We start from the raw sequence: 10,499 nt of genomic DNA on the forward strand, positions 1-10,499 counted from the left end.
CCAAAATAGTATTACCAAAATAAGTTGATATCAATACTATTTTTTAAATCCCTGATTGTATTCTGTCAATTAACTATATTTAGAGCTTTCCTTTTTTTAACAATTCAAAGTTTGTAACAAAGACTCTGTATCTATATATACTATAATCATAATGAAGACATACACACACTTCTCACTTTCTTGGTCTTTGTTTCATATTTTTTTCATTGTCAAGGTTTTTCATTTTCTTTCATACGCATAAATGTTTCTTTTCACTCATGTAAATGTTATTTACTGATTCTTGAATCTTTGCTTGAATTTTGTTTTTGTTACACAGCAACATGGAAGCATCAAACATTACCATGTTCAACGGTTTGGATGTTTCGAACAACGATTGTGTACTGAAGGTTCGTCTACTTACACTGTGGCATTTGAAAGACAACAATAAAACAGGAGAGGACTGGTCCATCGAAATGATTTTACAAGATGAGATGGTATGCAAACTATGCATACAATAATTGTTTATATTTTTTTTATTTCTTTCTTATTATATAAAATTAATTTTTATAATATTTGTCTTATTAATAATGTAACAGGGTCATAGAATGCAGGCGTATATAAGGAAAACTTGCATACCGAAACATGATGTTTGGCTAGCTGAGAATCGATCATTGATTGTTCGAAAACCTTCCCTTGGTGCAAATCTGTCAACATACCGTTATGTTAACAGCCCACAAAGCTCTGTTTCACATCAGAAACTCGACTTTCGATTTGTGATGAGTTTAAAGGTCACATTTATGGATTGTCATTTGCTACCTTTGATGATATCAAAACCAAGAACATAACTCAGAATGGAACAATAGGTTTCCTCTTTTGCATCTTTTAAATAAATATAGTTTTAAATTCTATACATTAAATGACGACAGTTAAATAGGATCGTTTAATATATCTTTCATTCCTCATTATAAATTATTTCCTAGATGTAATCGGTCATGTCAGCAAGTTTTTTTACCAATAAAAACTCATTCTTCCGAGAGTCACAACACCAGAAGCGAAGAACCATGGAATTTGCTGATTTGAGGTAAGGTAAATAATATATATTCTCATGTATAATTAAATAATTAATTTTTGTTAACTTCTAATTTTCGATGGACCAGTGGCAATAAGATTTTCCTCACGTTATGGGATGACTATCTTAAACAACTTACCAAATACGTTGCTAACAACCCTGTTTACTTCGGTTTACTTCGAGTGTCTGGAAGAAATTCCAGAAAGCTATGGGAACGAGGTTGAACATCAGTACGGCGTATCATCCTCAAACCGATGGACAGTCTGAAAGGACGATCCAAACCCTTGAGGATATGTTGCGTGCTTGTGTTTTAGATTTTGGTGGAACTTGGGATGATCATCTGCACCTGGCAGAGTTCTCCTATAACAACAGTTACCATTCAAGTATTGGTATGCCACCGTTTGAGATGCTTTATGGTAGACGATGTAGAACCCCGGTGTTTTGGGGTGAGATTGGTCAGAAAGAAATGGGAAGCCTAGAAGTGGTTCAAGAAACATCTTCAAAGTTCGATCAGATCAAAGCAAGAATGAAAGTCGCTTAACACAGACAAAAGTCTTATGCAGATAAGCGGCGACGACCGATTGAGTTTAACGTTGGTGACAATGTGATGCTTAAGGTCTCGCCTTGGAAAGGAATTATTCGTTTTAGAAAGAGGGGGAAGTTGAGTCCATGGTACATTGGACCATTTAGGATCTTAAATCGTGTGGGTGAAGTAGCTTATAAGCTGGATTTACCCGATGAGTTAGAAGGAATTCATTCAACCTTCCATGTTTCTCATCTGAGGAAGTGTCTAGCTTATGACACGTCTCACGTGCCATTAATGGACATCGAGGTTGATGAACAACTGAACTACGTTGAGCAACCGATAGAGATTGTTGATCGCAAGGAGAAGCAGCTTCGTCACAAGATTATACCTTTGGTAAAGGTGATATGGTTACATCGCAAGGGATCAGATGCTACTAGGGAAGCTGAGGATGAGATGCGCAAGTTCTACCCTAGTCTGTTTATGTAATAGTTAGGTTCTAGGGTAGCAGGTTTACTTGTCCTGATTAACATGCGGACTCTCTGTGGCAATCCCCTCACATAACACTTGATTCTCTTAGCCTCAGTGTTGACCATATCGGGCACCAACCTAGACATTCGGTTGAACTCAGTGGTGTACTCACGATATGTCATTGTCCCAGCTTTCAAGTTCAGGAACTTCATCTCCGCCCTCTCAACCTCGGCGTCAGCACAGAACTTCTTCATCACTAATTCCTTCAGATCCTCCCACTTCATCGCTTTGATCTCTTCACGTGTCTTCCTCTGCTCCACACTCTCCCACCAATACATAGCCTCATCTTCAAACGATTGGGTGGCATAACCGACAGCTTGGTCAGGACGACACTCGCTGATTTGGATAATTTTATCCATGGCGGTTATCCACTGAAGAGTAGTGATTGCGTCTCCTAAGCCAGTCAGCTTAGGCGGGTCACAACCTTTGAAGGACTTATAGTTGCAACCGCTTCGGCCCCTCTTCCTATCATCAACTTTCACAGACCTTACATCACTTGAATCACCCTTTTTCCCTCTCATCATTTTTCCTACCATCACCACTTGCCTCTTCAGCAGTTCTTTCACGGCTTCCAGCAGACCCTCCATGAGTAATGTTCTTCACAGCAGTGGCTACAGCTTGAACAATAGCTGCTTGAATTGCGGGATCCAGTTGAACCCCTTCGTTGTTGATCGGACCTCCTCCAGCTGCACTCCCCTCATCTCCGGTGTTGGAAGCTGTCTCAACCGAAGGTTGCTGGACACGACGAGGCCTGCCACGTCGTCCAGTGCGACCTCCAGCTCCAGCCATCGTATTCTAAAAGGGAAAACACAAACATCATCACTCAAGGAACTATTTAGTACAAGGATAGTAAGGCTAACAGGTAATAACAGTGGCCAGCTGTGATTGGCTGATCACGTTACTTTCCGTGTCCTATACACTTCCCTTTATGAGTCTATATGTGCTGGTTCTACTTAAGCAGTTAGTCAAATCAAACAATCAATTATTCCTATCCCTGTCGTTCACATATCTTTTCTTTCTCATTAACATATATCATTTAATCATACACTTTACCTTTACTGATCTTGCTTGAGTGACACATGGCATTTTTGAACTGGCATCTTCTTTCTTTTCTTACTTAAATCCCATTCTCTGTTCGAGTCTAAGCATGTATGATGCTTAAATCTCTCGAACTTTGCTCTGATACCAACTTGTAAGGCCCCGTTACCGGTAGCCCTACTTTCGTGTTGGATTTACTCATAAACGCAATTCTAAATATCAGAGTTAATTAAAACATTCGCGGAATATAAAAGCTTTCATAAAACATTTCATAACAAAACGCATCTTGTCTTAAAACATCATTTTGTCTTTCAAAATAATAGAAACACTAAACTTAAACGTCTTGAGTCTTCCGATGCCAGCCTCTTATTCAGTGCCACGTGTCTCCTCAAACGAGCTGCCTCATTCTACTCACCTGCGTGCATACTAAAAGTCACCTACGCTGAGTGAGTTCTAGTTAATCATACATTATACAATACACACAAACTTATATTCTTTCATCCATACTTTCATACTTTAATACTTTCTTTTGTACTAACTTACTCTCATATCTTACGTTATAAAGAGCATTACGCCCTACATTCCTCGAGTATTATTAGGGCTCGGTACCCTCCTTCCTCGAGTATTATTAGGGCTCGGTACCCTCATTCCTCGAGTATTATTAGGGCTCGGTACCCTCTTTCCTCGAGTATTATTAGGGCTCGGTACCCTCTTTCCTCGAATATTAGTAGGGTTCGGTTCCCTAGTTCTCGAATATTAGTAGGGTTCGATTCCCTCTTCGTTACCATACAACCATACATCATACCTCGAGTATTATTAGGGCCCGGTACCCTCTTTGTAACCATACAACCATCCTTTCCTTCTTTTATTAACTTTATCACATTCATACACATAAGCATACATATCATACTTACCTTATACATAGCGTTACAACCTGACAGTACGTGCAATATCCGAAGATCGTTCACGTACCATAGGGCAATCATTCATACATCTCACATTATTCACATAAGGCATACACTTATCTCTTAGGATAAGCGTATTAACAAACATATTGAGTATGCACACAGCCCCGAAAACATAACACATAAATGGGGCTAGAAACTCACCTGAATCCTGTTACGCTCTCCGTTAATCGTTATTCCCTTCTTGAGCTGTGCACGGTTAACTGTATAATATTTAAATGTATCAATTAATTTGCTAACTCCAGTGAACTTATCATTAAGCGAACTTAACAATAAGCGAACTTAACATTAAGTGAACTTACTGTAGGCGAACTTAGTATTAAGCGAACTTAACAATAAGCGAATTAGTGTTAAGCGAACTTAACATTAAGCGAAGTTAAGCATTGAGCGAACTTAGCTTTAGGCGAAGTTATCATGGGCGAACTTATCACCAGGCGATGTTACAGTTAGGCGAACTTGGCTTTAGGCGAACTTGCTTGCAAGCGAAGTTAAGCTTGCAGGCGAAGTTAAGCTTTGCAGGCGAAGTTATTCAGTTCAGCTACGGGTTTGGTTTTTATCAAGCATTTTGGCGATTTTAATACCCTTGTTATGGTTCGACATCACCCATTAACGTTCCCTAACCGTTTTCGTTCGTATATATATCCCGTATATACTATAAAGCTTGGACCTTTAAGCTTAAGGACGTTCAATACAAAATCTACGGTTTATCTTAAACGAACTGTACATGTTTATGGGTTTATTAGGTTCGTCCTAGCATCAAGTTCGCTACTTTACGCTTCGTTTAGATCCGATCTATTATCGTTTCAAGTTTCAAGGCTAAACGTTCAATAAAACGTAAACTTTAAAGGTCAAGAACATACCTTTTGTGCTCGCTCGATCTTGGTTAGCTTGTTTGGGAACTCTAGATCTCGTGTAATAAAGATCTAATACCAACTAACGTTTAATCTCTCTCGGATCTTGCTCGTTTCTCTCTCTCGGCCGCCGGCCGTATGTGGTGGTGTATGTGTGTGTGTTTTGAATGTATAGAGAATAAGATGGAAATGAATGATGGTTTAGGGTTTAAGGGTGATTTAAGGAGGTATTTATACCCCTTAAGGCTCATAGACCTAAGGCCCATTACCCTTAACCCATCTTAATTAAATCCAAGTCCATGATCTTTTCCATATTAGACGTTAGTTAATATCATTAACGCACGAAAATTTAACGCAACTTTCTTTATTTATATTATAACATTTAGGATGTTACAAACCCGAATGAGGAGTATCTCATTATCGTCCTCCAATTCGCACGAGTCAAGTAATATGGAGGTAACATTATAAATTGAATATTTTATATTTCATCCTTAAAATTCTTAATAGTTAATAATTCTAATTTTACATACGTGTATATGATTTTGGCAGAAAATATATATGTTCAAAACTCCTATGGTAACGCTGTTTCAAGGTTGATGATCAATGATTACTTGTATGAAGTGATTGATTACAAGAAACGGTAATTTATTATAACTATTTAACTATAATCTAATTTTATTACATGTATACATTATTATTTATTTTAAACACCTTATGACTTAATTTTTTTAAATAATAGGTTGCTTCAAATATCCACTCAAGTCGATGTCGAAGTACCTAAACCGTTTGGTTCATCTATGCTGCTAACTGTTAAGGATGAGTTTTTGAAGAAGTGTCCGTTCTATTCAATCAGTGATCTTTGTACCATTTTGGAGGTATATAACAATTTGTATTTATAAAAACTCATGTTCAGTTTTTTTTTACTAAAAAGTTCATTATGTGTTATATTGTAGGCTAAAAATGTCATCATAATTGGTACCGTTAAGGCAATAGTGGCTACAAAGGAATGGTACTATAATGGATGTAAATGTTGTAGTCGTAAAGTTACTTCTGTTTTTGTTAATGGAGTGAAGGTTTATGAATGTAAGAATTCAAGTTGTAATTCTCTAGGCATAAACGTTGGACCAAGGTAATATTTTATAGATTTAAAATATATAATACTAATACACATTTAATAATATTAAAGTGAAAAGGTGTTTTATAAGACTTTTTTAAATAATCCTCTTTATGTTACAGAATACGTATTCCAATTCGTGTCCAAGATACCACTGGTGTTGTTTCGCTTACTTTGTTTGATCGTGATGCTAGACAGTTGTTCAATAAGGCTGCTGATGAATTTGTTACCAGTGATGTTGAGGTATGACTTTCTTAGATAATAAGTCAATTTATATTTTGTTATATCATCCATTATTTGTCAAAACTCCACGTTTGTACACTGTTGACTTCAATATATTACTTTTGTGTTTATTATATTGTTTTTTTTGTTTCATTTTTTAAAAACATCAGTTTTCTAATATCTTATATACATAAAATAAAACGCAGACTACTTCTATCTGATTGAACCTGATTTTCAAATTGTTGACTTTTCTTTTGTTATAGTTTTGAAATCCCTTAAATGATTTTTGATTATGTTTAGTTACAATCATTTCCTTAATTGTTATGTTGAAGCTTGATCCGATGCACACGTTTCCGGAAGAACTCAATATTATATTAGAGAAAAATTTTGCTTTCATTGTTGAGGTTAGTGACTACAATATCAGAAACTCGTATGACGTATACGGTGTCAGTAAGTTAACAGATGACGAGGAGGTTCTTATTGATCTTGATAAACAGCTTGCTCATGGTCAGGTATGATTACTTCCGTTTTTAAAACTACTCAAATGTACATAACCAAATTGTGTATTTATTTCATTTATAATATAATTAAATTTAACTTCATGTGCAGCCTAATGACAATCAGTCTTTAACAGTTGGATCAACCTCTGGCCTGAAATCAACCGAAAAGGTAACACCTTTAACATAATTATGGATTATTAATCCGTTTCTCTTAATATAATAATTTTATTGGATAATTTTAATGATATTTCTTATTTCCAAGAAAGGGCCATACTTGCACCCTTAAACGAGGTTGTCCAAGATATTAATGACATGTTTTTAACTTTCTTTTCGGGAGAAGAAGTTGAATATCTAATTCGGATAGTATTGACAACTCTGATACTGTTAGGCATGGTTTCGATCAAGCATTGCACTCACCGGATTTTCTAAATGGTTTGAAGCTTTCTGGTTTGCCTAATTATAAATTGGATCTAAAAGTTGGTGTGCCAGTAATGTTGCTAAGGAATATTGATTAGAAAAACGGTTTATGCAATGGAACTAGATTACAGGTTATTCAATGCGGTAGGCGTTTTATCGAAGTAAAGGTCATTTCGGGTACAAACATTGGTCATCGCACTTATTAAACTCGAAGTACACTAACTCATACAGATAAAAAATTGCCATTCAAGTTGAAAAGAAGACAGTTCCCTATAGCGGTTTGTTTTGCAATGACAATTAACAAAAGTCAAGGCCAATCCCTAGCAAGAGTTGGAATATATCTTCGACATCTGGTGTTTACATATGGTCAGTTATATGTGGCTTTATCCAGAGTAAAGAGTAGAGCCGGAGTTAAAATGCTTATCTTAGACAAGGAGGGTAAAGTTACAAATCAAACTACAAATGTGGTTTATAAGGAACTCTTTGATAATATATGAAGTTATTATTTTTTATCGATGGAGTTATTGTAAAACTCGTTTTATTTTCCTTTTGAAAGTTATCTTTAATAAAGATTTAATTTTGATACAAAAGATATTATCAATTGTATATTCTATTATCGTCGCAACATGTATGTATGAATATTGTTTTTGACATTCAAATTATCGTTTGATGTTACAAGATTTAATTATTTCCACCCGTGGCGCCCACGGGTCATAACCTAGTATGTTACATTTAGGTTTTATTTTAAACTTATGTTTAACTAAAAGAACACTATCAACACCAATTTTGGACATATATAACTTAGATACTTATAAAAATATATGTAAATATTTTTAAAATCTATCCAGAAGCTACAAAAAATATATAAAAAAGGTAAATATATAACTTATGCTTGTTACTTGAACTTTAATTAAATACAAATATATAAAAAAGGTAAATAGATAACTTATTTGTTACTTGAATGTTAAATACAAAATTAAATATAATCTATGTTAACAGTACTTTAAACAAACGTGGGTTCCTTTTTTTATGGGTGTGCTGCTTTAATATAGGGCAGTCAATCTAACCACCTATATCATCTTCTTCAACTCTCAGAACTAGGATTATCACACTCCTAATTAGCAATTTTTAACAAGTTTTTCCAGTGATAGGTATGCAATTTATATAATATTTTTTTATTATGCTTTTAGGGTTTCTTTTATGTTCTTTTGTGGTTGCATTCTTTGGTTTAATCACCTCAAATTATTTGTAAACGTAAACATGCCTTACATTCCCAGATTATTTTAAGTCCTCTACGTGAAAGCTTCAAGAATTTTACATCTAATCTCAAACTACTTTCAAAGGTATGAACTTTATTTGTTTTATAATTGCTCCTCATTTCTCTGTGCATTTTATAAATAAGCTACATTAATTTGTTTTATATGTTTTACTTTGGTATGTGTGTATATGCTTAATCTTTAGTTATATATTGTAAGGCCCCGTCACCGGTGCCCTACATTGGATGTTGGATTTACTCATAAACACAGATTTAAATATCAGAGTTAATTAAAACTTTACGCGGAATATAAAACTTCAACCGTAAAACATTATATAACTTTTCAATCTTGTCTTATCAAACATTCATAGTCATTTAAAAACAAAACATAGTCTTAGAAAAATAAATGGGTTAAAATATTAATTAATTTAGATGAGTCTGGTTTGTTCCAACCGAACAATTAATTAAGAAAACTAGTTTAACGAGTGGTTCGTTTTTTGGTCGGACATGAACCCGGTTCTTGAGTCGGGTTTGTGAGTAACGATGAAGTAGTATGTTAAAAAATGTTTGTTCTTGATTATTAGTTTGTAAAAATAAAAGTTGATTTTTAAACATAAAATTATAAACCGAACATACGCGAGCCAATTACGAAGAATGATAGGTCTCCATGAATGTCGTTTGCGTTATCATCATGGAAACAATCATTATGCGTAACGAAAGAATAAACATTACCCGAGGATTGAATCACAAAAGAAAAGAAAATAATAATTCTTGAACAGTTGACTTTTGAAGTTTAAACTTGAGAGTTGAGAGAAAATAAAAGGTTTGGATGATTTGAGTGTAAATTGGTTGTGCAAAGAATGTAGAGAATGAGTGAGATTTATACAGGCTCCAAAATCGTTAATAACAAGGTCAAAATGAGTTAATTTGATGGCTAGTCAAGAGCTAGTCATAAGGCTTAAAACTTGGTTTTAACTAGTTGAATGTCTTTTATGACCAATTAAATTTCTTTGACTCAATTTATAAAATAAAGTTGATATAATACTTATGATTAAATTTGTAACATAATAAATAACAAAACAACATACAAAAAAACATAAGCAATATCATGAACATAAATACAAAAACAATTCACCATTTTATTAATAAATAAAGATCGGAAAGGTGTCGAAAATTTTAAATGGGTCGGGTTTTCGGGTTTTAAAAATGACGAATGTCACAATAAAACTTGGCCGAGTTTAAACCCCAATATGAAGATCAAAAAACCCCGAGTCTCTGTCCAGAAGCATAACCGAGTTACTCCTGTTAACTCTTAGATCTACTAAGTTCCGATTTGTTTAGCTTTAAATTACGTTTTGTATGTTTGCTTTTGTTATTTTGGTATGTTATCTTTATTTTAATGAATGTTCTTTGTTTTTTAGCTTTACTCATGCTAACTCTCAATCTTTTAAATTCACTTTTGCTTAGCTTTAAATTATGTTTTGTCATGTTTGTTTTTGTTAAATATAGTATGTTATCTTAATTTTAATGAATATTGAGGGTATTTCTTTGTTTTTTTATTAAATATTAAAAAAGAAATATTGTTATGTTGAGGATATTATGTTCATTATAAACATCATGCAAAAACAAAAAAAAAACTAACATTCTAAACTGTTAATTTCGTCAAAACCTGTTTCATATTCTAGGGAATTGTCATTGTTAATTGCAAGAGTTATACAATTAAGGCATAGTATCTTTAATCTTGCAACTTCATGCAAGATTTAAATGTTCATTGATAAGATATTTCGTTTTATAAAATGCTAAAAAATCAAAACAAGACCCTTTTATTAAATTTTAAATATATAATGCAATCCGAAAATGTACCTTGCAAAATGATCCGTATTAAAAATGAAAATTCCATCCGAAATAGCCCTTTATGTATCATAACTTGAGAAATTCAAGACCATTTTTGCAAATAAATTGTTTGCCAATACATTATTGTCAACCATCTTCTTAACAACTTTCCCTCAAAGCCTTAAAACATTTATAAAAATGT

The 10,499-nt window shown here is 34.0% G+C and overlaps 1 protein-coding gene across 1 annotated transcript; it reads left to right on the forward strand.

The window, feature by feature from the left end:
- The first annotated feature begins 320 nt into the window (after positions 1 to 320).
- Positions 321 to 7,706, forward strand: LOC143556924 (uncharacterized). The gene is made up of 9 exons (XM_077046134.1): positions 321 to 473; positions 576 to 767; positions 5,343 to 5,401; positions 5,696 to 5,831; positions 5,910 to 6,085; positions 6,193 to 6,313; positions 6,625 to 6,804; positions 6,902 to 6,961; positions 7,581 to 7,706. The coding sequence occupies exons 1-9, from the start codon at positions 321 to 323 to the stop codon at positions 7,704 to 7,706; spliced, it is 1,203 nt and encodes a 400-aa protein (XP_076902249.1).
- Positions 7,707 to 10,499: the final 2,793 nt, after the last annotated feature.

The sequence above is a fragment of the Bidens hawaiensis genome, unplaced genomic scaffold (genome assembly GCF_021521415.1).
Source record: "Bidens hawaiensis isolate Kalapana, Puna unplaced genomic scaffold, B.hawaiensis_p1.1 tig00018754_1, whole genome shotgun sequence".
In the NCBI taxonomy this organism is placed as follows: domain Eukaryota; kingdom Viridiplantae; phylum Streptophyta; class Magnoliopsida; order Asterales; family Asteraceae; genus Bidens; species Bidens hawaiensis.